The sequence below is a fragment of the Eubalaena glacialis genome, chromosome 3 (genome assembly GCF_028564815.1).
Source record: "Eubalaena glacialis isolate mEubGla1 chromosome 3, mEubGla1.1.hap2.+ XY, whole genome shotgun sequence".
Taxonomy (NCBI): Eukaryota; Metazoa; Chordata; class Mammalia; order Artiodactyla; family Balaenidae; genus Eubalaena; species Eubalaena glacialis.
The window spans coordinates 106,604,202-106,631,576 of NC_083718.1; the positions used below are offsets into that span (position 1 = coordinate 106,604,202).

The 27,375-nt window shown below is 36.4% G+C and overlaps 2 protein-coding genes across 3 annotated transcripts in view; one reads left to right on the top strand and one right to left on the bottom strand.

Moving 5' to 3' along the window:
* The window catches only part of SASS6 (SAS-6 centriolar assembly protein), a 49,678-nt gene extending 41,213 nt beyond the window's left edge, over nucleotides 1-8,465 (top strand). Inside the window, exons 15-17 of the mRNA XM_061183801.1 lie at nucleotides 6,280-6,377; nucleotides 8,137-8,231; nucleotides 8,336-8,465. Of these exons, the coding sequence (XP_061039784.1) occupies nucleotides 6,280-6,377; nucleotides 8,137-8,231; nucleotides 8,336-8,439 (297 nt within the window). The 3' untranslated portion in view covers nucleotides 8,440-8,465. The remainder of the gene's footprint in view (nucleotides 1-6,279; nucleotides 6,378-8,136; nucleotides 8,232-8,335) is intronic.
* Nucleotides 8,466-10,607: 2,142 nt separating this feature from the next.
* MFSD14A (major facilitator superfamily domain containing 14A) overlaps nucleotides 10,608-27,375 on the bottom strand; it is a 38,391-nt gene continuing 21,623 nt past the window's right edge. For both annotated transcript variants that reach the window (XM_061183803.1, XM_061183802.1), the window contains 8 exons: nucleotides 25,867-25,981; nucleotides 22,325-22,543; nucleotides 21,924-22,037; nucleotides 21,117-21,188; nucleotides 15,398-15,510; nucleotides 14,145-14,242; nucleotides 12,884-13,047; nucleotides 10,608-11,915 (listed from right to left, as the gene is read on the bottom strand). In XM_061183803.1, coding sequence (XP_061039786.1) covers nucleotides 11,709-11,915; nucleotides 12,884-13,047; nucleotides 14,145-14,242; nucleotides 15,398-15,510; nucleotides 21,117-21,188; nucleotides 21,924-22,037; nucleotides 22,325-22,543; nucleotides 25,867-25,981 — 1,102 coding nt within the window. In that variant the 3' untranslated portion in view covers nucleotides 10,608-11,708. The remainder of the gene's footprint in view (nucleotides 11,916-12,883; nucleotides 13,048-14,144; nucleotides 14,243-15,397; nucleotides 15,511-21,116; nucleotides 21,189-21,923; nucleotides 22,038-22,324; nucleotides 22,544-25,866; nucleotides 25,982-27,375) is intronic.

The window sequence follows — 27,375 nt, forward strand, 5'->3', positions numbered from 1 at the left end:
TACTAGTGGCTTTTTAATGAATTGATATGATTGTGTGATTTTTCTCTCATCAGTTAATAGATGTATTATGTTGATTTTCAAATATTGTATAAGCCTTGCATTCTTGGGATAAACTTCACTGATCTAAATGTTAGTCAAATTCAGTTGGTTGATTTTGTTCAGTTCTTCTATATCATTGTTGACTTTGTATTAGTTACTGAGAGAGGAGTGTGGATATCTCCAATTATTATTATGGGTGTTTCCATTTCTATCATTTTCCATTTAATTCTATCATTTTTTGCCTCATGTATTTTGAAGCTCTTTTGTTCAGTGCATACACGTTTATAATTGTTATGTCCTCTTGGTTGCTTGACCCTTTCATCATTAAGTAATTTCCTCTTTCATTTTTGGTAATTTTTCATGCTCTGAAGTCTACTTTGTTCGATATGAATATAGCTACTCAGGCTTTCTTTCGAGTGGTGTTTCCGTGGAGTATCTTTTTCCACCCTTTTTCTTTAAACTTGTGTATATCCTATTTAAAATGGTTTTCAGGTAAAGGGCATATTTAGTTCCCTCTATTTTTCATTCCTTTGTTTCCCCTTTCTTGACTTCATTTTTGGATTATTTGCACATTTTTTAAATATTCCTTTTTAGTTCTTCTGGTGTGTTTTTTTATTATATCTCTTTGTACACTTTTTTTTTTTTTAGTGGTTGCTCCAGGCATCATAATAAACATAGTTAGCTTTTCGCAGTATGTATAGAATTAATATTTTACCACTTCAAGTGGAATATAAATACGTTACTACCGTATAGTCCATTTACCTTTACCCCTTTGTTTTGGTATGTCATATGTATTACAGCTATACATTGGAAACTATCAGACAGTGCTGTAATTTTTGCTATTAACGAATATACATATGTATAAAACACTTGAGTGGAGAAACATGGTCCATTATATTTATCCCTGTTTACCATTTCTGTTGCTCTTCCTTTATTCCTGGTATTCCATGTTTTCCATGATATCACTTCCCTGAATAATAAAATATTATTTAGCTTTTGTTTTAGAGAAGGTTTTCTGGCACAGAAGTTTCTTTGTTTTTCTTCATCTTGGAAACACGCTTCTTTCACCTTCATTCCTGAATGATATTTTCTCTGGACATAGAATTCTGTATTTATAGTTTTTTTTTCCTTAAGCACTTTAAAAATATTCTACTTCCCTCAGACTTCCGTGATTTCTGATGAGAAATCTGAAGTAAATTCCAACTGTTGTTCAACTATATATAATGCATCCTTTTTCTCAGGCTGCTTTCAAGATTTATTCTTTTCCTTTAGTTTTCAGGAGTCTGATGATGTGTCTAGGCATGAATTTCTTTGTATCCTTTCTGGAATTTGCTAGGTTTCTTGAATCTCTAAGTTGATACCTTTTACCAAATTTTGGAAGTGTTCAACCATTATTTCTTAAAAATGTGTTCTGCCGTACACTCTTCCCCTGTCCTTCTGGGACTCAGGCAACATGAATGTTAGACCATGTCTGTTTTCCCATGGGTCTTTGAGGCTCTCTTCTTCCTTTCTTTTTTCTCTGTTTTTCAGATATGATAATTTCTATTGATTGATCTTACAGTTTAATGCTATGGAGTCCATCCAGTGAATTTTTTCAGTTCTTAAATTTCCATTTGTTTCTTTTTTACATGTTCTATTTTTTTTTTTTTACTGAGACTTTTTCTTTACATTTATTTCAAGAGTATTCACTTTTACTTCTTAGAACATGGTTATAATAGATACTTTTAACTGCCTTTCTGATAATTCCATTATCTTTGCCATCTTGGAGTTGACATCTGTTGGCTTGTTTTTTGCCTTGCAAATTACTTAGATTTTCCTGGTTCTTTGTTGAGTGATTTTGGATTCTGTCTGGATCCAGTATTGAATGTTATGAGACTCTAGATGTTGTTTAAATCCTAAGGAGAATGTGAATTTAAAAAAATTTTTTTAACTAAAAAAATTTTTTTTTGTAGCAAATAGTTTTGTTAGGTTCAAATTGCAAATTCTGACTTACCGTTTGTAGGCTGTGGTTTCTGTGTCAGTTCAGTCCTTAAAGAGTTTGCCCATGTTATTTGGATCTGTTTATGTGTGCACCATCTAGTGCCTGTTCTGTGACCTGGGTGGTGGTTTACTCCATAGTTGAGTTCTCAGAGCCTTTGGTATGGTGACTATGGTCAGATCTTGCATGTCCAGCTTAGAATAGAACCCAGTAGTTCATATACAGCTTTTATAGGATCTCTTTCTTGAGTTCCTTTCTCTCTGTGATTTCCCCCCAGATTTCAGAATCCCCTGAGTCCTCCTTCCTGAAAACTGGCTAGAAATCATGGACCTAAATTCCCTTGGTCTAAGACACAGTTCCTGCAATTGTGTCTGTGTCTGGTGCCAAACATTGGGAGGACAGAGAAAGAAAAAACATAATGAGAATTTGTATCATGCTTCTGAGACCACAGCACCTCTGGTCAGAGGGTGTGATTCCCCTCTTTCAGAGTTTTAGGTGCCTGCTTGGCCACTGCTGTTATCATCATTACCCCTGTCGCTTCTGTTTCCACTGAATTGCCTGAGGGTTGGGGCAGATGAGAACTGTGAAAGAAGGGGGATTTTCCTCACTCTCTTTGACCCTTAGGAATTTGTTCTTTCATTTCTCAGAGTAGAAAGAAGACTATACCTTGATATTAATATTGTACTCTGGCTTTCTTAGCGTTTACATGATGTATCACTTTCTGTCCTTTTACTTTTACCAATCTGTATCTTTATATTTAAACTGGATTTCTTTTAGATATTCTATACCTGACTCTTATATTTTCATCCATTCTGACATTGTCTTTAAGAATTTAAAATTTAATGTATATACTGATACGTTTTATCATCTTGCCGTTTGTATTCTATATATCCCATCTGTTCTTTGTCCCTCTTTTCTACTTTAATCCTGACTTTTCAATTAATTGCTGATTTTATTTTGCATTCTATTTTGTCTCTACTTATTGGCTTTATTTTTTTTTTGCTCTAGAGTATACAGTATACATCTTCACCTTATCATAATCTATCTTCAAAATTTTATACTACTTTCCATATAATGTAAGAACCTTACAATAATTACATTTCCTCATTCCTGTCCTGCTAACTATTGTCAAAATTTTACTTCTGCATTTGTTATAAATCCCACTTTTTTTTTTTAAACAGTCAGATATCTTTTAAATAAATTAAACAGGGAGGAAAAACTCCTTTTACCCATATACTTACTATTTACACAACTCTATTCCTTTATGTAGATCTACATTTTCATCTGGTATCATTTTCCTTTCTCCTGTAATGAAGATTTCTTACAGTGCAGCTCTTTAAGATTTCTTATAGTGCATGTCTGTGGGCAATTCATTCTTTCTGCTTCTGTCTCATAACATTTTTATTTTGACTTTATCTTCTCTGCATTTAGAATTCTAGGTTGACAAGTTTCTTTCTTCCTTTCAGCATTTTGAAGCCATCATTCCATAGTTGCCTGGATTGAACAGTTTCTGGCCTGGCCATTATTTCTTCACTTTTTTTTTTTTTTTTTAACTGTTGTGTATTTATGTATGTGTGTATGTATGTATGTATGTATTTATTTGCTTATTTATTTACTTATTTACTTATTTATTTATTGCTGTGTTGGGTCTTCGTTGCTGCGCGCGTGCTTTCTCTAGTTGTGGCGAGCGGGGGCTACTCTTCATTGCGGTGTGCAGGGTTCTCATTGCAGTGGCTTCTCTTGTTGTGGAGCACGGGCTCTAGGTGCACGGGCTTCAGTAGTTGCAGCACGCAGGCTCAGTAATTGTGGCTCACAGGCTCTAGAGCGCAGGCTCAGTAGTTGTGGCACGCAGGCTCAGTAGTTGTGGCACGCAGGCTCAGTAGTTGTGGCTCACGGGCTCTAGAGTGCAGGCTCAGTAGTTGTGGCGCACGGGCTTCGTTGCTCCGCGGCATGTGGGATCTTCCTGGACCAGGGCTCGAACCCGTGTGCCCTGCATTGGCAGGTGGATTCTTAACCACTGCGCCACCAGGGAAGTCCCTCTTCACTTTTTTTGTTATCTCCTTTTAGTATTACAGTTACTCATGGTTGATCACATGATATTGTCCCATTGAGTCTGTTCATTTATTTGCTTCATTTTATATATATTAGATTCTAATGCTTTCTTAAAGTTCACTAATCTTTTCTTCTGCATTGTTTAATTTGCTGTTAATTCTGTCCAGTGAGAACTTTTCATTTTAGATATTTAATTTATCATCTCTAGACGTTCCATTTCATTCTTTTTTATATCTTCCATTTTTCTCATACTTTTGATTTCCATTACATCCTTGTTCATAGTTATAATTGTTTTAACATGTGCATCCTTATTCTATCATTTGTATCATCTCTGGATCTGTTTCTCTTGAGTGATTTTTCTTGGTATGACTCATGTTTTCCTACCTGTTGTCATTTCTAATAATTTTTTTAAATATTTATTTTATTTATTTATTTTTGGCTGCTTTGGGTCTTAGTTGTGGCACGCGGGATCTTCGTTGCGGTGCATGGGCTCCAGAAAGCGAGGGCTCTTTGTTGTGGTGCGCAGGCTGTCTAGTTGAGGTGTGTGGGTTCAGTAGTTGTGGCACGTGGGCTTAGTTGCCCCATGGCATGTGAGATCTTAGTTCCCCGACCAGGGATCAAACCCACATCCCCTGCATTGGAAGGCAGATTCTTGACCACTGGACCACCAGGGAAGTCCCTCTAATAATTTCTGATAGGATGTGGAACATTGTTAATGTTACGTTGTTGATTATCTGGATTTTGTTATCTTCCTTTAAAGGGTGGCAGGTATTTAAGTTACTTGTGGATCCCCTGGTCCTTTTTGAGTTTTTCTTTTGTTTCTCTTTTTTCCTTTAGCTTTACTAGGATGCATTTAAAGTAGCTTTTACTCAAGGGATAATTCAGCCCTGTTATGAAGCTCCCCACAGAATGCCCTAAATGATTACCAAGGACTGTCCACTTTGTCTCCATGATTATGAACCTTGGCAATTGTTCAGCTTGAAACTCCCGTTTTTATTTGCCCAGCATTGTGGAGTTTTACCCTATGCATGTTCCTAGTACTCAGCAAAAACTCAAGGGGATTCATGTGTAGATTTCTGGGGCTTGTTCTCTTTATAGCTCCCTTTTCTTCAGAATTGTGCCGTGCAGCCTCCAGGCACCTCATCCTCCCTGAACTGATTTTAATCTCCTCCATTTAGCAATTATGTTCTTTCTCCGTACCTATAGTCAGGAAGTGCCTCTAATTAGAAAGCTGGGTCAGTTGTAGGGATCACACTTTTCTTAGAGATCACAGTCTTGTACTACCTGTTGTTCAGTTTTTGGGACCATTCTTTTTGTTTATTTTGTCTGGTTTTCTAATTATTGGTGGCTGGAAACTATATTATGTATTAATATCTTATACTCTTTAAATTTTCTTCACTCTTGCATGTTTATTTTTCTATAAGGAATATGAAAATCAGCTTATCTCACTTTTTAAAAATCCTGTTTGTATTTAATATGATCTGATATCTTTAGAATATTGAACCCTGACAGCCAAGGACAGCAGCATATACCTTTCTCATTTATAATTTTATCCTATTAATAGATATTTCTTATCTTCTCATGCCTTTTTCTCTTTTTTTCTTTCTTTTTTCTGCATGCGAGTCGTCATACCTTTTTTCTTTGATTTATTAGTATGGTGACTTATATTTATAGACTTCCTAACATAGAATCCATTCCTGGTATGAAACCCCCTCAGTCATAGTCATTATTACTTTAAGTAAACTACTACATCCTATATGCTTGATATTTTAGTTTGTATAGATTCTTGGATTACTTTTGACTATTTCAATATTCAAATTCCTAGCACTCATTTAGAATCCGTAAATATGACAGGCTTTAAGTTCGTGAAAAGGGAAGAATTCTCAGAATGCATGAGGTAAATGCATCATTGTGGTACTTGGTTACTTTTAGCATTAAAAATAACATTTAAATGTATTAGTGTTCATGTTTTTGTTTCAAAATAATTAAGATAATTTGTGCTGTTCATCTTGCTGATATGACAGGAACGTTTTTGTCAAGGAGAAATAGGATTTTTAAATTAAATCTTCTCAATAAAATGGGCTTGTGTTATAAAATATAGGTTGAACTTCTGTGGTCTATATTCATCAGAGAAAAAATTTAACCACCTATCTCCATATAGAACTGTCTCAGTTCTCACTAATTCAGTTACATGTTTTCCCTCTTCACAGGTGCAGTTTAACTTGCAGTTTACAAAACCAAGTACATCACTAGGAGATGTTCATTCAGGAACAACTGTTAGTATGCCTTGCTCAACTGATAAGGAAAAGTAAGCTCTTGACATAAAATTTAATGTTTGTAATTTTGAAAGTCAGGGAGTTTTTATCAGTGTTTGAAAGCTATCATGACCACTTATTTATGTAACGTTTTAAGTTGCTGATCAGTGGGATTTGACTTAGTCCCTTTTAGCGATAAGAAAGAGGCTTCTCATATTTTTTAAAACTGTAGGATAGACATATAGTAAAATTTAATTTTTTAAAAGGGATTTTCCTACATAACTGAAGAACACCCTTTCATATATTCTCGGGCAAATAGATAGAAATCTTTTAAATTCCTCAGAGTTGGCTGTTTTGCTTTTGTTTTCCTGTATGGCTGTGTCTGTCTCTAGAAGCTCTTTGTTTTTCTGAGTAATTGCTTCCAGTGTAAAGTAAACTGAGAAATCAGCTGGTTAAACTGTTAGAATTCTGGGGTAAATAAGAGTGAAAGGGTTTGTGAGGTTGCCCCCTAGCCAAGCTAACATAAATAAGCTTTAGTGCCAATTTGTGACTTCTGTTTTGCCTACTCAGAGATTCTTTGCCTATTTTTTTAGATCTTAAGCAGGTTTTATGTACTGAAGTTTGCTGAATCAGTGAGTTGTAGCTAGAGTAAACAACTTATAGATGCAAACTTGTCTCTCTGGGTAGTCTTTATGTTTGTAATACTGTTTTCTTATTGTTCCTTTATTTACTTAAAATGTAATTGCTTTAAGGCTTGTCTGCTGGCACTCATTATCATGAGCTATCACCATCCCCAATATATTACAAACTAAAAAATTACTGTCATGGCTCAAAGAGGCATCTTATTCCAGCTCTCTTCATTCATTGGCTCCTCTAAAATTAGTACCAAGACGAGTATTAAAATAGTTAATGTTTATGAGCCTCTGTTTTTTAAAAGTGAGAATTCTTTGAAGTCCTGAAATGTATGTGCTTGTTATATTTAAGCTCATATTTGTTAAAGTGGCAGAGCACCTAGAATTCATATTAATGTTAGAACACCATGATGCTTATATGTTTAACTCCATCATATACACTAAGAACAATTTTACTTACAGATCATATTTGTGGTACAAAATCAAACATAATCATGTGTCCATAAAATTGGGACTGTTCAGCTATTTTGAGATTTTTGTTTAGAATTGGTTTGTTGTTTTGTTGTCAGCTAGTAATAAGTGGCCACGGTTAAAGAAAAAATTTTAAATTGGAAAAAACACCTATTCACCCACTTAATTCTTTTCTGAAAATTGGGAAAAGACCATCATTTAATTTTAAAGATAAAATGTCATTGTTTTGCAAGAGCCCTGAACTACTTCTTGCAAGTGTACTAATATAGAAACTGTTAATACTGGACAGATTTAGGAAGAAGGAATATCGTGGTTGAAAGAGGAAAAATACAACTACAGAAATATCCTCTCCTTTGTTTTTTCAAAATTTCATATTTATATTCATCCGACCAGAATTCATTATTGTACAATGTGTATTAATGTTTAATAATGACAACTTTGAAGCATGACAAAATTTTGAGGAGCTTTTGGTCAAAGGAAAAAGATAACTTACTCTTTACTGGGAAGAAGTATACTTTGGCTTATGAATAGATAAATTATTTGCTTAAGAACCCAGTGAAAAATGGGATTTGTTTTGAACAAAGCTATAAATATAACATATTATTGTATACATAGTATATGTATGTATATAGATTAAACATTCAAACTTTACTGAAGAGAAAGTAAGACTTTGTTAAAATAAGTAAATAATTACTATTTTCCTTTCAAGTGGTGAAAATTTAGGGCTGGAATACAAATATCTGAAGAAAAGGGAAGACAGCATTCCTTTACGTGGGCTCAACCAAAATCTATTTAATAATCCAGGTGAGAAGACATTTCTGAAATGGATTGTACACTGTGGTTTAATTAAATGTATTATATAAAGACTTACGTGAATGCAGATAATCTTTTTTTGTCCTCATTTGCAGACCATCAAAAAGACGGCACTTTAGCATTACAGACATCTTCAAAACCTGCAGTGCTCCCTTCTACATCTTCAGCGTATTTCCCTGGGCAGTTACCAAACAGTTAATCCTAGTGTCATCTTTTACTTTTATTGAAATTTTAGAAATTCAGCGTGGTTTTAATATAGAAACAGCACAGATCAAATTCTGAATAAGCAAGTTTCAAAGTTTACTTGAGCTACTGTATTAGATTGTTTGGATCCTTTAAGTACTGCTGCTGTTTATGCAGTTTAGAGGGGCAAATTTGTACTAGGGAATGGGTGAAGATTCTTTTTAGTTTGGAACATGGTGTTTTGTAGAATAATAGTATGAATTTTATTAAACTAATCCTTAGAAATTCTCAAAAGTTCGAAGGAAAGAGTTGATCCTTGTAAGGGACATTCTAATCATATTCAATATCTCAGTTAATTAAAACCTGCTCAGATATATATACTAGTATGAAACCAAAGAATGCTATCAATTCATTTTATCATTTTCATTAGTACAATAAAAGTTTTAAATTTGCCACCTGAGAATTTTAAGGAAAAATAATTATCTCTTGAGATGTATTATTGATGACATTTACAGTAAAGGGAAAAGTCCTGAAATTACCTTAAATGAATAAATTCTTCATAGCAAGTAAATATTTTCCTTGAAACCTTTAAATTATCTTTTGAATAAGTCTGTTAAGTAATTTTGATAAATTTGTTTTACAGAAAATCTTGGACAGTCTAATTACATGACCAGATTAGGTACAAAGTGCTTTTAGTCATTTGAGGTGCAGAGTTTATGGATTTTAATGCTTCCTGGAAGTCTACAGTCATCCAGTTTTTCTCCTTCATTTGGAGTTTTGTTTGTTATACAGTTAAATCTGTATTAGTGGAATATTTGTTTTAAAAATTAGTACTTTCACAAAATATTTCCTGAGAGCATCATGAATATTCATTTTGTTTATATCAAAATAGGTTCATTTTCATGTTTGCTTATTAGTAAAGTAGGCAAAATGAATAATGTTAGAAGTTACAACTTTCTTCTCTTCCCTATAATTAAAAGTTTCAAGTAAGAATTGTTCCTTGGGAAAAATGAGGTAATTTAAAAAACTTCACCCAGAATCACAGGGTTGCATTTTGTTTTCTTACTGACAACCATCCAGTAGAGTAGCATTCTCTTAAGAAAACTCTAAATCAATTTGTTTGCAGAGATTGCTAATGCTCATGTGATACTTAAAAAAAATATTTTCAAGGACCTTATTACACAGATGAGGAAAAGAGACATTTCAGGATATTGATGACATACTAATGTTATTGGCTTCCATGGTAAGACAAGTATTTGCTAATTTTTTTATGAAGCCACAGTATTGAGTCTTTCCTTATACTTTTGAAACTGCTGGCAACCACAAGCTGTCTTAAACTAGGGATCTTATCTAAAAAATGTAATAACCGTTATTAGGTAGTCACTTTTTATATATATATTTTTGTCATTTAGATATACTATATTAGTAAGAATACTCAGTTATAATAACTTGAAAGCACTAATAATCTGGAAAGAAACTTTCTGGCAATATTGGAATCTTTCCTGTAAATAGTATGTAATATAAAACTTTGTGACAAGGGTTTGGATAGGATACATGACATACAGGTAGCTCTTTTTTTTAAATATAGATATCCTTTTCCATATCCACACATGGAAAATTGGGAGAACTCCCAAAAGATAGGGTAGAGATCATTTTGATATCAAACTTGCTAAAGACTTTTTGGTATTAAATGTATATACACAGACTTTCGAGTGTGCTAATTATTTGCTCTACCTCTTAAACTTTTATTTGAAATTGTTTTGCTGTGTGCAGTTGTACATGTGTTAATAATCAAAATATTGCATTTAATGTATTTCTGTAACTGTGAGCTTTGTTAATAAAGTATTAATATTTTGGGAATCTGATGTAAACAGTATGTAAAAACAAACATAGGACTGACCTACAACACCTGTGCTTAGAAAATTAAGTACTTACAGTTAATTTATGAACTAAGTAAGTTTTCATTTCTTTGCTTTTGTCTTCCTACAACAGTATTTTATTGAGGGAAATGAAATGGATTCAAAGGGGGAAGGTATAATGCTTTGATTTGTTACTGTAAAAAATATAGTAACAAAGCCAAAACAGGCCTCATAAGGGAATCACAGATCAAGACGTTCTTTAAAAAAAAAATCATTAAAATATTTAATTTTATTAACAGAATATTTACATTTCTTTTAAGACCTTATTTAACCATAGTGAATGTTCCAAGTTTAAAAAGCATTAAGCAGTAACCACACATAAGATGAAAACAGTGTAAACTATACAATACTTTATGTACAATTTTTACAAAGTAACACTTTTTTAAATAATATAACTGGACACAAAAATATACACTTTAGAGAAATTCACATCAGTAATTGTATAAAGCTCTCTTCTAGGGTCCTGAAAATTTAGGACAAACATTAGCTCTGTAAATAAAGTGTTACTGTGACAGTCCTGAAAGGCCACTATATATATTTATCTACATATAGATATCACATTGACATTTTCAAGGCTACCAGCTTTACTATATAATTTTTAGATTATGTATTCAAGTGTTGAGGTTCTTATGATTATGCAAACATTAAAAGAATAGTGGTATAAGTAGCTGGGAACAAATGCGAGCCAGCATTTAGATTTACAGGCTCCAAACACCCCAATTTAAATTCTAAATGGCTGATATTTTCTCATCTCAAAAACAGTAGTGAATAATGTTTAAAATAAAATTACTACAAACAAGCTTGAAACATGATTCAGATTTAGTATAGTTTTCTTAAGAGTTTTGTTTTTTAAATGCCAACAGTTCATTTACCATTTCTTTACTTTAGTGCATCTGCATTAAGGCTTTGAATTATTTGACCCAAGATTTTACAATATTAAAATCTGACTCACGATTTTACAATGTTAAAATGAACAGTTCCACACTATACTATCTACTCTGTCTCACTGCGAGTCAGCATAAATACAGTTAAAGCTCAACACCTGAAGGAAATGGTAGCAGAGACATTGCTAGTATCTAAGAAGTTACATATATAGTTTTTAATTTTAATTAAAAGATGTATAATAAAATAAAAAGCTTAGTGGCAAGAAACTGGTGCTAATAAACAAAAGGTTTCTTTTCAAAAGAAATTGTAACGTCTTTGGAAAACTGTCCAGTTCTTTTCTTTAGTTCCCACGGAGTTCATGCAGATACATTTCTTAAGACAATCTTAAAGTACATTGTAGATGGAAATGGAATGTACATCCAGAACTATAGGTGAAAACTAAGACCTGGGTGCTGATAGAAAAGTCTTCCTGATTTCGTTGTCACACATTTGTGTCCTGGAGTAAAGGTTCTTTGGCCTCTCCTGGCGCTTGCGCACTATGAGGATGGCTGTGGCTGCCACAGTGCTTTCTCCAGCTGCTGGACCTTAAGCTTAAATTGGTATGCTCCGGAATAAACAAGGCAACAAGCAGAGCCAGCAGTACTGAACAGGCTCCAAAGAGGAAGGGGGGGCCAGGGATGATGGAATTCTGAGGAAGAAAAAGAGAATTAGGATTTTTGCAAAGACTTCTTTGTTCATAACAAGAAATTGCTTATCTTTTAGTAGTAACTGATTGCTGTGAATTATAAGCCAATGACTCCTCTCTTTCTTCATTAAAGCCACAGTTAGAAAAAACATTCCCTTTTCAAGGGGAAAAGAAACACTATCACACTCTCAACGTAAAATTCTGGGGGATAACAGCTGACCCAAGAAACAGCCAAAAGGTTTTTTTAAAACAAATACATGCAAAAATATATTGTCATTTACAGCATAAAATCTGAACACATTTATGAACCTTCACTTAATTTGTTAGTTCAAGAGGAAAACAGGGAGATCTCACAAGTAAAATCAAGTAGCATATAATATTAACTACAGTAGCAGAATCAATTACCATTTTCTTTGTTAAAAAGATAACTATATTCTCTAGTGACTGAAAGTAAGGAAAACACAGATAATGTTGTTACCATGAGAAGAATCAAATAGACCTGTGTTTTAGCCCCAAATCACATTCATTCTTAGCAAAAACTTGCACTGCCAGTTTTACCTGTGTAGAGCCCACAGACAAACATTCTTTTTTATTTAAAAGTAGTCTTAGCTGGTTAGAAGATTAGTGTAGAACTCTGCTAAATACAAGGAAACTAATGAGTTGTTTGTATTGGCTAAAATAATGTGTTTTGCTGTTAATGTTTTCAGTTGTAAGGACGGGAGTATAGTGAGCAAGTGAACAAAGATGTTTACCAGCACCTAACTGACTGTTCTACAGAAGGCAGACCTGATACAGGGAACCTCTCACATTCCAGAAGCCTCAGATGAAAGAAGTACGTATATGGGAGGACATAGTCCCTTAGGCTTTGGTTTTAAGTGTTTTTATTCAATCTAAGAATCTCAAATAAAAGCTTTAGTGACCCAAAAACATCACCTTTCAATCCAGCCAAATGAACTATATTTTATAATTACCTGTTCAAAGTGGTGCTGTGGGCTTGTGTTTGTTCCCAAGTCTGTTCCTGTCATTGGCAGTTCTTTAAGTTCCACATGGAATATGTAGAAAATGAATCCATAAAGGGCTGGTCCCAGACCATTGCATAATCCTCTAATTCCTGTTATCATCCCTTGGACGACACCTGAATTGTTTACACAAGTTATTTAGTGTACCACTTATTTTTTCCTACCCTAGAACCGATACAAACATGAAATCACTTATTCTAAAGGCAAAACTTTTATCGGACACTAGCAACTTACTGCAGTGGCATCAAAATTACTTAGAAGCTATAAGCTCTACAAAGTATAGTGAGCTATCTGATGCAAATGTAAGCTCAGGTCTAATGTAGAAACAAGGGGGCAAAAGCACTTTATTTCCTTTAAAAAAAAATCTCTTGGCTCAAAATCAGCATGAGTTCATAAGCACAGCTGTTAAAAACTCTGTCCCCAAGCAGCTACTTAAGACCCCAAATATAGCCCCTTTTTATAGAGTTTGATTTTTGTTTACCTCTGGGATCTTATCCCAAATTTAAAATGCAACTTGATTTGGCCACAGGCCTTTCCTTATTTATAACTAAGTGACCTCTGCCACTCTTGTAATGCCCCTGTTTTTCCTTTTGACATAAACAGGCTTTTCAAAGAATTATTCCTCACCTATTAGTATTTTAAGAATTAAGTGTTCCTGCCACAAAAGTGTAAGACAATACATTTTCTATGTGTCTTTAGGTGACAAACATACAATGTTAATGAAAGGGTTATCTGTGTATCCCTGAGATGTCTAGCACATCATAGCATATTGTTTATGTAATAAATAAATGGTTAGTGAATATAAGGTGACTAACCTTCATCACTAAATTTTCTAGCAAAAGAACAGACAGGGCCACATATTCACAGTGACAGACAAGGTTATCTACCTAAGGATAATACCCTAGAATCTGCTTTTCCTCTTTACAATGAAAGCAATTTATTTATTTAAAAAAATTTTTATTGCAGTATAATTGATTTACTATGTTGTGTTAGTTTCAGGTGTACAGCAAAGTGAATCAGTTATACATACATCCACTCTTTTTTAGAGTCTTTTCCCATTTGGGCCATTACAGAGTATTGAGTACAATGAAAGCAATTTAAAATTCTCTACCCTGAAGATACGCTTATGTTTCAGAACTTAGGAAAGAGACAGAACAGAGGATTAGAATATTCTGTATTTTTAAATAATTATCATTGGGTCCTATCAACTCACCTTGTTGATCAGCATCAGCAGTTCGTGAAACAAGTGCACTGACAGCTGGAAAGGTAATGCTAGACATGGCTGCCACTGCCCCAGCAGCCCACATCATCCTGCAATCAGAAGCAGCAAAACAAAAATAGTATGTTATTATTATTCGCCATTGTACCTGTCAAAGTCAAAATACGTACTTAAAATCAAGTAAGAGAAATGGCTGTGGTACAGGAAAAAGGAGAACTATACTTGCTCTTCCTTCTTTCCTATGTGACTGGGCAAGTAACTTAAAAGTCTAACCCTGTTTACTCTTCTAGAAAGCAGTAAAACAACCACTTATTCACAAGAATGCTGTGGGTTTCAATGTAGAATTGGGATATCACATATCACATCTAAACTGTAAAGTGTGTTGGGTATTATTTCTGCAGGACTTGGGCGGGTGGGGAGAGAATGTTGAGAAACATCATTAAATGTTTCCAAACGTTCGCTAGTAGAACGGCAAGGTTCCCAGAGATCTGTGATTCAGTGTGAAGAAATCACTAATTTGATCTAAATGTGCTACTGGCTTGATGTTTAAAAGAAATGTTTTCGATAAATTGTGAGCACCTCTTTTGCAAGGCTAGACTGAAAAATAAAACATCCATCAAAACACACTCTTGGTGCGTACTCATATCCAAGTCCAAACAGAGATGATGTGTTCAGTTGAATGAAACACTACCGCACACTGTGGAGTTCAGTCCTGTAATACCTGAGCACAAAGGTGTGCATGGGCAACCTGACAGCAGCACTATTCCCACCCTGCAGGAAACCAGACTGGCAAGAAAAGCAGAGAGCTTTCCCAGCATAAAGCCGGGACCAAAACAACTGGACTTCTGGTTTGCCATCAGTAATGATCACTGGTGTTACTCAACTTTTTTTCCTAACCTTGCTGCTTTGGGATTACATGTGTTTTTCTGACAAACTAAACTGGATTAAATGCTCATTAGAGATTGAAAAACTCAATCTCATTCAAAAACCCAACCTGTTGCTTAGATACAAAATGTCACTCCGCTATCCTCAAGCCACTATAGAATATACAAATACACAAGTGAGAAACCTGTGTTATATACACTTTGAGAGAAAAAAAAGCATATTAAGAGACATTAAAGTCTAAGCCTTAATTGAGAAGCAAATTAAGAAATATAAAAGTTTTGTCAGTTACACCTCAATAAAGCTGAAAAAAACAAAAACACGGCAAACAACAAAATTAAGAAAATTAAAATATTTGTACCTACCAAGGTTCTGAACCGAAGCCATACCATGCCAGCTGTAATATTTGAAATCCCAGGCCCAATAAAATGGTGTTCTTATTTCCAATTGACCTCATAAGTAAACTCAAGACTATGGTCTAGAAAATATGAAAAATCAAAGTGGCTTATTAGAATAGAATAAGCTTTTTAATACTGAAAAGAAAAAAGCTATTTGGTGACCTATTTCAATCTATAATATAAAAGGACTATTACCACTTTTCTACATTTTGGCTTTTCAGCAACAATTGCCCTGAATATATCTGAAACCATTACTCCAGGTCATATAAGCAGATGAAAGGTGCCTCTGCTGACACAGATCCAGATTCAGGGGAAAAGTCAGAAAACTGAAAATAGAAAAGGTGAACTTCGTGTTCAGTACATTTCTACTGAGGACCACTTAAAATCAGAAATTGTAAACAGTAGGGTTGAAAGGTTCTAACTCATGGTTTAGAGGTCCCTGTTATGTAATAGCTTAAAAAAAGTTTTTACAGGTCCAAGTTAATCCAAAACGCTTATTCTCCTGACTAAATAAAGCTGAAACAGCACAATTACTCATATATCCTTCACCTAAACTAACCTATTGCTGAAACCATGATGCTTTTATGAACAGTAGATCAGTTTAACAAGTATGACTTGGGAGTCGTGTAGGCTAATAACTAAGAACACAGCCTTGGGAAAAACAGCCTTAATCATCATTTTGGCTCTAACCATGTGACCCTGGGCAAGTCACTTCACTCTGAAACTCAGTTTGGTCTCTTAAAAGACTGTGATAATAGCACCTACTTCAAAACTGTGTCATGTGAGTTAGATGAAATGATATACTTCGCATTGTGCCTGGCACATTTAATAAACAACATTATGAATTGGGTTTTCTTGCTTTCCTCTCAAAGTTAATAAAAATTCAGCAATCATTTGGGGACATTAGTATTAAACATACCCCTTAAGATAGCTATTAAGTCCATAGAGGAAGAAGTGAAAATAATTCAGGAAATCACTACTTGATGACTGGCTGATACTCTCAACTCAAAATTATCAAGTATAAGTTTAAAATTCTTTAAATTGAGACAATCATTTAAGAGTTTAATCAGGCTTAATCACAAATAAACCAGCGGGAAGCAAATGAAGATTCTTTTAAGGATTCTTGAACAATTAACACTCATAACTTTCCTCTCTGAGATTTTCCCTTAAATCGGGTGAGCGTGAGATTGAATTCCACAAAGCACGGAGCCCTGGAGTACATTCTTCAACAACCACAGCTATGAAAGGGAACTCACCCAGAGCGAGCACTCAGAGAAGAAAAACTTCCTGTGTATATGATACTCTAACTGGGACATCGATTTTCTCCCAAGGGCAAGGACTTCCTTCTCATTTATCTTTGTATCCCCAGCACCTAGCATAAGTTCTTTTTTTAAAAAAAAAAAAAAATTTTAAAGAGAACGAAGAGAACCAAGAGAACCAAGTCGTAAAGGTTAAAATGACTTATGACTTAACCAAGATGACACAGCTAATTAACAGTTAACTGACATCAACTTTGGTCACTCAGTCAACAAATATTTGCCCAGTTCCTACTGTATCCAATGGCTATTCTAGGTCTGAGGGCACTGACCCAGGTCAGAGTACTGGTCAGCAAAGAGATTACCTCCCAGTAGAGGGAAAACGGACATAAGCATACTTATCAAACCAGATAATTCCAGGTTGTAGCTGCTCTAAGAAAATAAGACGGGTAGTGTGATAGAGGGGCTGCTCAAACCAGGACGTGCAGGGAAGGCCCTTCTGAGGCGACATCTGAGGTGAGAGCTGAATGAGGAGGAGGAGGTGGCATGTGAGTGTCTAGGCAAAGCACTCCAGTTGCGGGTGACAGCAAGCACAAAGGCGCTGGACTGGAGTGTATTCAACAACATGGAGAACGGGGAACGGGGGCTACATCAAGAGCCTAGATTTTATTCTCGTTGTGACAGGAAGGCAATATTAAACAAGAAAGCACTATGGCTCAACTCCCACTTTACAACAGTTCCTCTGCCAAGTGGCAAATAAGCCGTAGGGAGACAAACGTGGAAACAGACCAGATGGAGGCTACGGTCTTGGCTTAGACTAGGCTCCTAGTAATGGAGATAGTGAGAAGTGCTTCAATTCAAAATATGTTTTGGAGAGAAGTGAAAGGAGATACCATCTGATGTGCTGGATGTGGGAGAAGGAGAAAAAAAAGCAATCAAGAATGGCACCCAGGTTCCTGGCCCCAGCAGCCAGGAGAGTGGTGATGCCACTGAACGAGACGAACAGCACTGGGTGGAAGGAAGCCAAGTGGCAGTCACAGCCACGTCAAGGGTGGGATGCCCAGCAGGCGTGTGAGACAGCACTGAGGAAATGTGTAGAACTATCTCCGTGCACTCGTGTAAACGTTTATCGAGTGCAGATGTTATGAACCCGTGCCTGCTAGTGCCAAGGAAGTGATGGGGCCTGTGGCAAACCAGAGAGCAAAGGCCCGAAGGGGCAGCGACCATGGGGCTGTCACTGAAGGTCACATTCATGTTACCACATCTCCTCATTTGGGGGAGAAGCTGCATTTCCATATTTTCATATCATACCTCCCAATTTTTTTTTTAAATTATTATTTATTTATTTATTTATTTATTTTTGGCCGTGCTGGGTCTCCGTTTCTGTGCGAGGGCTTCCCCCAGCTGCGGCAAGTGGGGGCCACTCTTCATCGCGGTGCGCGGGCCTCACTATCGTGGCCTTTCGTTGCGGAGCACAGGCTCCAGACGCGCAGGCTCAGTAGTTGTGGCTCACGGGCCCAGTCGCTCCACGGCACGCGGGATCCTCCCAGACCAGGGCCCGAACCCGTGCCCCCTGCATCAGCAGGCAGACTCCCAACCACTGCGCCATCAGGGAAGCCCCCTCCCAATTTTAAAATGCTTACTAGTACTTTTTAAAGTGTTAAAATCACTATGGGAAAAAACCAATGACCTCTAATTTAGCACCTGCTGGGCTGCAGGCACAGTGCAGGGTGTTAGCCTGACCAAGACAAATATGATATAATTCTGACCTCGCAATCCTCTCAGAGCTCTACTAGAGCTCACAAAGCTACTGAGGCAAAAATAATAAGAAACAAACAGAGGTAAAATTCATAATACAGTGCATTCTGTACCATGATAGAGATACACCCAAGTTAATATGAGAACTCAGAGAAGGTATACTTAGGGGTGAAAGGGGGATGCAGTAAGGACAGCAGGAACAAAGGCACAAGGGCAAGCAAGAAATAAACAAAGAGAGGCAGGCTCTGTGCTACTGGAGAGGAGAGTCAAAGACACTAGTCTTTCACTTAGAGGTCAACAGGGGAGAAGTCATTCTCAACTGTATACTTGCCATAAATGAGAGCATAAGCTAATGCTTCTTCCTTTGGGGCTATAAATTTTACTTGATATTTTAATTCATATAATGACATAAACTTAAGTATCAATATTTACATGCAGACTACATATGCCTATTCACCTGTTTTTGAAGTTCAACTAATTTTCTCACTTTCAGAAATGTGATTTTACATCTCAAAAACTATGCTTCTATGTAGGCCCCAAAAGCTGAATGGTCATTTAAGTACTGGTATTCCTTGTAGACCATGTTTCTGTTTACAGTATCTGCTGTGCTAGCAATGCTGGCTGGGTCGTGGCTCATTCCTTCTAGATTCACAGCCCTCATGACCCTGCTGCTGCAGGGCTCTTTCCAACGCAAACCCAACCATGCCCCCTCCTGGGTTCACATGTCTGCCCTCCTGGATTCTGAGCTCTTAGGGACTGTTTTCCATCCTGTATTCCTTTGTGCCTGATGCAATCTACTGAGCAGAGGGAAAATTTCCTCTAAAGCACCTTCAACTCATCATTCAAGCAGTCCACAGTGTGCCCAAATTTACTAGGTGCCCACCTACACCTTGCATGCTCAGTTAAGTATGAAATGGAACTTAAGACCTTACAACTACTAACCTCTTAAGTGTCATTATAGTAAATGTTAGCCTGTTCTCTTTAAGATCTAAATCAAATAAAATAGTAGCAAATCTAATCTCAGCAATATATGAAAAAGATAAGACATAATGATCAGGCTGGATTTATCTCAGGATTCAAGGTCAGTTTACCATTTGATAATTCATCAAGCTCTAGTCTTAGTACACTCTCCTTTGTGTTCAGAAAGGTTTTTTTAAAAAATAAATTTATTTATTTATTTATTTATTTATTTATTTTTGGCTGTGTTGGGTCTTCGTTTCTGTGCGAGGGCTTTCTCTAGTTGTGGCAAACGGGGGCCACTCTTCATCGCGGTGTGCGGGCCTCTATCGCGGCCTCTCGTTGCGGAGCACAGGCTCAGTAATTGTGGCTCACGGGCCCAGCCGCTCCGCGGCATGTGGGATCCTCCCAGACCAGGGCTCGAACCCGTGTCTCCTGCATTGGCAGGCGGATTCTCAACCACTGCGCCACCAGGGAAGCCCCCAGAAAGGTTTTTTTTTTAAGCTATTTTTATATATGGGCAACAATAACCCCAAAGCTAACGAGCACACTTCTGAGGCCTTGGGGGAAGTATATTATACAATTTAAATTTAAATTTGAAGTTTATCACTAAATCTACCAGAAATTCATAAATGATGAGATCTGCAGAAGCAATCCTACCTCCAAGATGGTGAAACATCCAAGAGTACTATTAAATGGACATTACTTTCCATTTTAAGAGTAGAAAAAAACAGAAAAAGCTGCAACCTAGTAGATTGGATCTAAGGTGGGAAAGAGTGTTAGAGTAGATCGTTTACAGAGTCTGGAAAAAACAAGCCCAACAGAAAGAAATGGGAGAGGTTTTTTCACGGAAAGGAGAAAGAGTGGAACTGAGATAGTTTGAAGGCCAGATGAAATATCTCCTAAGAAAATCCAGATTCTTGCGTTGATTAATATCTTAATCATCAAACAACCACCAGCTACCAACTGGGTTTCCAAGATAAAAATACTTTCATGTCACTTCTCTGCTCAAAACCCTCCTATCTTCTTGTCAAGTCTTATGATGACCCAGAAGGCCGCACGCGATCTGGTCCCTCTCCACCTCTCAGAATTCATCTCCTGACACTCTCTCCCTTGTTCACTCCACCAGAGCCATACTGTCCCCTGGCTCTTTCTTACACATGCCAGGAATTGTCTTTCAGAGTTGTAGTTCTGTTCTGGCATATTCCAGTGGATTGTTCCTCCAGGTATTCCAGTGGACTGTTCCTCATTCCTTTGGGTCTCTGCTCAAACGTCACTTGTATCAGCAAAGCCTTACCAACCCTCCCAAATAAAATAACACCCTGCCCCCAGCCACGCTCTACATCCCTTGTGCCCTTTTTCTCTATAGTTTTCATTACACCTGATATGTTTACACTGACATGCTTATTCATTCTCTTATCCCACAAGAATGCAAACTTTACAATAGCAGGGATCATGAGCGCTTGACACATGATAGGTATTCAATAAATATTTACTGAATGAATGAATCAACAGTAGAACAAGACTAACATAAAATTTCTGATTTTATGCAGGTGAATACTCTAGTGTAAATCAATAAACTGTCTTTCTGGTTTACACATTGTATGTTGATTAGTACGTGTCAGTCCCAAAAATCTAGTCAATACTACCTATACTAACAGAATTATGTTTCCGAACCTTCGAACATCTCTCGCTCTAACGAAAAAGAAACTCACCTGTGCAATAATGGAAAGAATGCCAAGGACTGCTATAAATGCTGCAACACTTTCTGGTGAAAATTTCATTATCTAGAAGGTTTCCAGAAAAAGTAACATTAATAAAATAAGCACAACAAATACCATACTAATGCAACTACTTGTATATTAACATTAAATCGGCCAGAAAAAGAAAATGCAATTCATTTATAACCAAAGAACTCCTCAGAGGAAGGATCTGGCTTTCACTGAGGACCAAAATTATAATAAGTGTTAGATACTGAAAATAATAGCTATGTAACTTAGATTAAGTAAATCTAAATCCCGTAATTTCGATTTCCTAAATAGGAGACCACTATCAAGCACTCAAAATCCATTTTACAAATAAATATTGCACCATTTTGTGCTTTTTACAAGTACTGATAAAGGCTTAATCTCTGCCTAGTAAGACTAGTGTCAAGGAGAAAAGAACTAATGCTCTTATTTTGGCTAGCTGCTTTACAAATATATGCTCTAAATCACAAAGAGACTGGAGCAGGTGAATGGATTAAAGCATCCCATCACCTGATAAGCAACACATAAACAAGCTCAAATGACACACTTTGACAGGAAAATTCTCTCTTTTTGCCTAAGCCACAAGTCTTCACAGAAACGCATAAGCAACATCAGCCACACTAAACAGGAGGTTAATTCTAGTGAGCCATTATTTTAAAAATGACAGTCATTTCTAAAAGGCTCTGCTCTTAAAAGTTCTCTCAAGATTAAATATTTTGTATTAAGGCACTAAACAATGAAAGAAAAGTCCACCTTGGTAGAACAGAATTTTACCTGTCTGAGGTATAAAAAAAAGCTGGAATATTGGCCTGCCTCCGGCAAGTAGGAGAGAAACACCGTAATGCAGATCAGCAGCACAATGGAGTCTTGGCCCACTTTTTTTAAGGACTAGAACAAAAAACAGACCAATGCAAGGTTTTATATCAAAACACTGAACTATTCTTAAGAACATGCAGAGATATCTTCTGGCAGTGTACATACAGATACCTAGTTGTCTTTATTTTTCCCCCGTTTATTCTCATCCTCCGCAAAAGTATTCTGAAAAGTATTTCAAAATATTTTAAAAAATCCATCACGATGTTTTCCCCAAAGAAACATCCACAACAAAACATTAATGCTGCACTGAATCACACATTCATTTTTTTGCCAAAGTGAATGAAAAAGCATAAACTTACTGCAAAGGGGTCAGCCTGTTCCCAGGAAATGGGTGCTCCCCATGATGCGGGCCGCATCTTCTCAGGTAATGACTCCGGCACAGCAACAAGGATAAAACAAATATCTAGCAGAGCTATCGCTGTAGCCAGGACCACCACCAAGCTGTCCCCATACACTCGCCCAAGATAAGCGCCAATTGCAGGGCTGGTTACCAAACTTGCAGCAAATGTTGCCGAAACCTGCAACAAACCAAGATCAATAGAAAGATATTAGGCAGGACATCTGGCTCCTTTACTTCCACACCAGAGACTCTGACTTATGTCAGTCCTCCTGCTGCAGCCTCCCTTTCCTCCTCCTACCTGTGCCAGTTTTCTTATACTTTCTTCTTTTGCAGGAAGAGAAAAGAATTAGATTCTTAACTAAAAAATATGTAATAACCTCTAAGATAGTGGCTTCAAACTTTCTTTTAAGCCTTGAAGCCCTCTGTTTAAATAAATCCTACTGACAAACTTGTAAGTAAAAACAGATTTAAAAATAAAAAACTGTTTTAGTTGAAGAAGGGTTGGGGGCCTGGATTACCATCCAAATACCCCCCCCACCCTGACTGCCAGGCATGCTGGCCCCTGGGGTGCCTCCATAATCCCACAGTGCTCTGTGAAAGGAGTCTAAAACAATACTCTAAGGAAATCCAATGCCACTGTGACTTTTCCCCCAATATTAAAGTTAAAATTAAATGAATGTTTACTTTGATACATATTTAAAGCTGGCTGAAATAAAGCTTAAAGACTTTAAAGTTTATCTTTTCAGCAGTAATAGTGTTAAGCCACAGCACAAATCTGAACTTGGTCATCATTAGGTGGCAGGGTTAGGAAGAACGAGATCATCAAGATCATCGATCCTTGGCATTGAGCCCATCTCTAACCGTGTCTCTCTAACATCCTGCGGAAGCCCATACAAGTCTGGTGAAAATGCAGATTAAAGTAGAGAAAACAGGGGGAGAAAAACTGTCAATCCCAGAAATATCTGGCCTACTGGACAAAGTGGCCTGCAAATCAACAGTAGGTGTGACAGCAGGTAACACCTGATAGAGACCACACTCTTCAGAGGATAATTAGAAATCAATGTTAGAGGTGCATGAGCTTCTGCTCCCTACTCTGTGCTTTATTCTGTTTGTATGCTCTTTCTGACTTTTGCATGGAGGATTTAAACTTCACAGGAGTGCTTATTTACACAAGCACTTATTTGACAAGTACATAAAATTCTAATAACTATAAACATCTAGCTATCCACCCAACCGTTCATCAACTGGTGAATGGATAAACAAAATGTGGTATATCCCGTACAGTGGAATACTACGCAGCAATAAAAAAGGAACTGTTGATATATGTATCAGCATAGATAAACCTCCTAAGATTATGCTAAGTGTAGACACAAAAGACTACATTTTGCATTATTTCATTTATATGAAATTTCTATTGAAAGCAAAACTACAGAGACAGAAGGTAGACTGGTGATTGCCTAGGGTCAGAGGTAAAGTGGAGACGGATGGCAGATGGGCCCAAGGGAACTTTTTGGGCTGATGGAAATGTTCTAAAACTGTATTGTGGTCGTATTTTGTTACAGTAGCTCTAGAAATTCATTACAGTGGGCTGTGGTCTCAGAGAGACCTGGGTTATGAGCAGAGCTCTGGCACTGGAGTTGGGAAAGGGGCAATGGTTCTCACTGTAAGCATCAGTGAGGTATCTGGGAATAGGAGAGAGCAAAGGTCTTATCAGAGTGCAGGTATTTCATGCCATTTCCCTTCTTCTCGATTCTCCTCCCTGGTGGCTATTTTCTTCTGGCCAGACAGAAAGAGGACCACAAAGATCACTTTATTCCCTTTTATCTGCAGCCATATTATTTCTAGAAGATTGAAACTGTCATTTCCTAGATGTGCCTTCAATACATAAAGCTTCCAGGTTGAAACTATTCATTTCAAAGATTTGGCTATGACAAAATAAATTACCTTAGCAAAAACGGAAACAACCTGGACTGTGGGCATGTTGCAAAGCTGTATAAATTTACTAAAATTGATTTAACTATACACATAAAATGGACAATTTTTATGGTATGTAAATTATATCTCAATAAAGCTGTTTAAAAACATCCTGGCTATCATTAACTTCATATCATTTAATGTTCTTGAGTTTACAACTGATCATTAGTTTTTTTGGTAAGTTTCTCACTATAGGTATTTCCCTCCAAATCCTCTTAATTCCATGATTCTTTGTTGTATTTTTTGATCTCTGAATCAAAGACAACAGACTCTCATAAAAGTAAGATTCAACCTGACACAATATTCAGTCCTTAGTTAACAAAAGATGCTTGCTCCCTATCTGCTGAAGCCCATCACTGTCCTACTTCTGGCTAACAGTGATCTGTTAACTTATTTTATTTCTAGATTTGATAGACATTAAGTGTTCAGAGTTTGGCAAACTACTGCCTGTGGGCCGAATCTAGCTATAAATGATTCTTCCATGTTAAAAGTGATATAAACACATCCACAAGCAAAAACAAAAGAATATGAGAGACAAACTTGCAAGGAGTAGTGAATAAGCCAAAGAGATCCAATGCAAAGTAAAATGAATATAGACAACAATATTGTACTATAATTATGTAATGTGATAAATATAGCTATAACAGCAATCATATTGCAATATATAAATGGATCAAAGTAACACTTTGTGCACCTTAAAGTTAAATAATGTTATTATGTCAGACTTATTCAATAAAAATTAATTTTTAAAAAAGCTAAGTTAAAAAAAAAAAAGAAAAGAAAAAAGAAAAAATATGAGAGAGACTCTGTGTGGCCCAGAAAGCCACCAAAAAGGTTTGGGACCCCTGAGATGGGTGTTAACCTATTATATTTTAGATTAGCCATTAAATAATAGTAATTTTAAAACTCATTACATATTAAATAGTTCTTTACTTTTAGTATTCTATTAAAAAGAAATTATATAAGGTAAAAATATTCCACTGTAATTTCAAATCTGATATGTGTGACTAATACTGAATGAAAATATCAAAACTTACATGGCTTTGTACTGAAAAAACATTTAATGTAGTCTAATGGATGATTTTATTATAAAATGTATTTATGCAAAAATAAATCTTATAATGCAAAGGCTTGCACTCCTTGTAATAAAAGACAATGACAGGGGGCTTCCCTGGTGGCGCAGTGGTTGAGAATCTGCCTGCCAATGCAGGGGACACGGGTTCGAGCCCTGGTCTGGGAAGATCCCACATGCCGCGTAGCGACTAGGCCCGTGAGCCACAATTGCTGAGCCTGCGTGTCTGGAGCCTGTGCTCCGCAACAAGAGAGGCCGCGATAGTGAGAGGCCCGCGCACCGTGACGAAGAGTGGCCCCCACTTGCCGCAACTAGAGAAAGCCCTCGCACAGAAACGAAGACCCAACACAGCCATAAATAAAATAAAATAAATAAATTTATTAAAAAAAAAAAAAAAAAAGACAATGACAGGGTGTTTTTCAGCAGATACAAAGGTACAGATTAAAAATACATACCAATCCATAAGCCATACTTCTTTCATGTTCTTGGGTTATATCTGCTACATATGCAAATACCACAGAGAAAGTCACTGCAAAAACCCCAGAAACAGAGATAACAGCAAAGTACCACCTAGGATTGGAAGACAATTGACAAGAAATGGTTAGAAAACAATTACTATTACCTTAATCTTCCTTCACTTCTATAAGTGAACTAATGTACGTATAGCTAATTTCAGTCAACAGCTTACTAGGACAGTTCATAGATTAATTCTTCTATAAATCATAAGCCCCAGATATTATGTAAACAGGGCTAGATGTGGGCCTTCGATAGCAACTCAGCTACTATGCAGGAATACTTAAAATTATAAAATCAGGTCAATTTTTTACCCAATTGTTGAATTGTTAAGTGGCTTTGTTGTTGTTTCTACTAAAAATAGCAACAAACTAGAATCTACTATAATTCATCTATTACAATTTCCCATCACAGTACTACACAAAAAAACAAAATCCAGTAAATAAAACTGAGGAACAAGTTAGTCTATATTTATCTTGAGTCTATATATAGAAACTAGATGTTTTTCCATAAGTTAACTTTAGTTCTTCAAATGTTGGCAAAACAACCTGTATGGCAGTGTCCAAAATAAAATGAACAAAACCTATTTTAAAAAGCAAATTACATTTTGCTATACATGATTCAAAAATACCTGGCTGAGAATAAGAAGTCTCTATTGTAATGCTGATGTTTAGTTTTTAAAATCAAGTGAAATCATATTGCACTTTCAAAATATCATGCCACCGGGACTTTATTGCTTACCAAATTTTTTCTAACATGCTGCTTTCCACAGCAAATAACTTGTTCATGCCCTAAATTTGTTTGGTAAGATTTCATTTAAATGATTAGCATTCATCAAGGGTTTGGCCTTCAGAGTTATATCTCACCTATGAGAGGAAGGAAGATCCTGCCTCATCAATAGCCCTGACCTTTCTAGATTCACCATGGAAATACAGCTGATCTATGATATAGAATTAACTAACATTAATATTCAAGTGGAGTAGAATATTAGTCAAAGAATTAAAAAATGTACAACTAAATTGGGCTCTATTATCTTGGGAAAATCATTCTCTTTGTGAGCTTTCCCTCCCTTCCTCCTCAGTGGAAGACTCTTGATTTTAATCAGGGTGGCCAAGAGCCCAGCCTCTTGTAACTAGGAGCAGCGTATGCCTGAAATCTGACCAAACAGACGCAAGCAGAGGTTGGGTGGGAATTCCATGGTTTCCCTAAAGGAAGGCAGTATGCTCTTTGTAGCCACTCCTTCCATCTTTTCTGCCTGAAGGTGACACAAGCTGAAGCTCACTTAAGCAGCCATCCTGGACCGTGAGGTGAGAGTGGAGGATGGCAGAGCATGAAGATAGAAAAAGTCTGGTTCCCGGGAACTGCCCTACCAGCTCTGGACTACTCAACTCCAGACTTCTTTTATATGGAGAGAGAAATCAGCAATGAATTTCCTTGTTTTTAAGAAACTA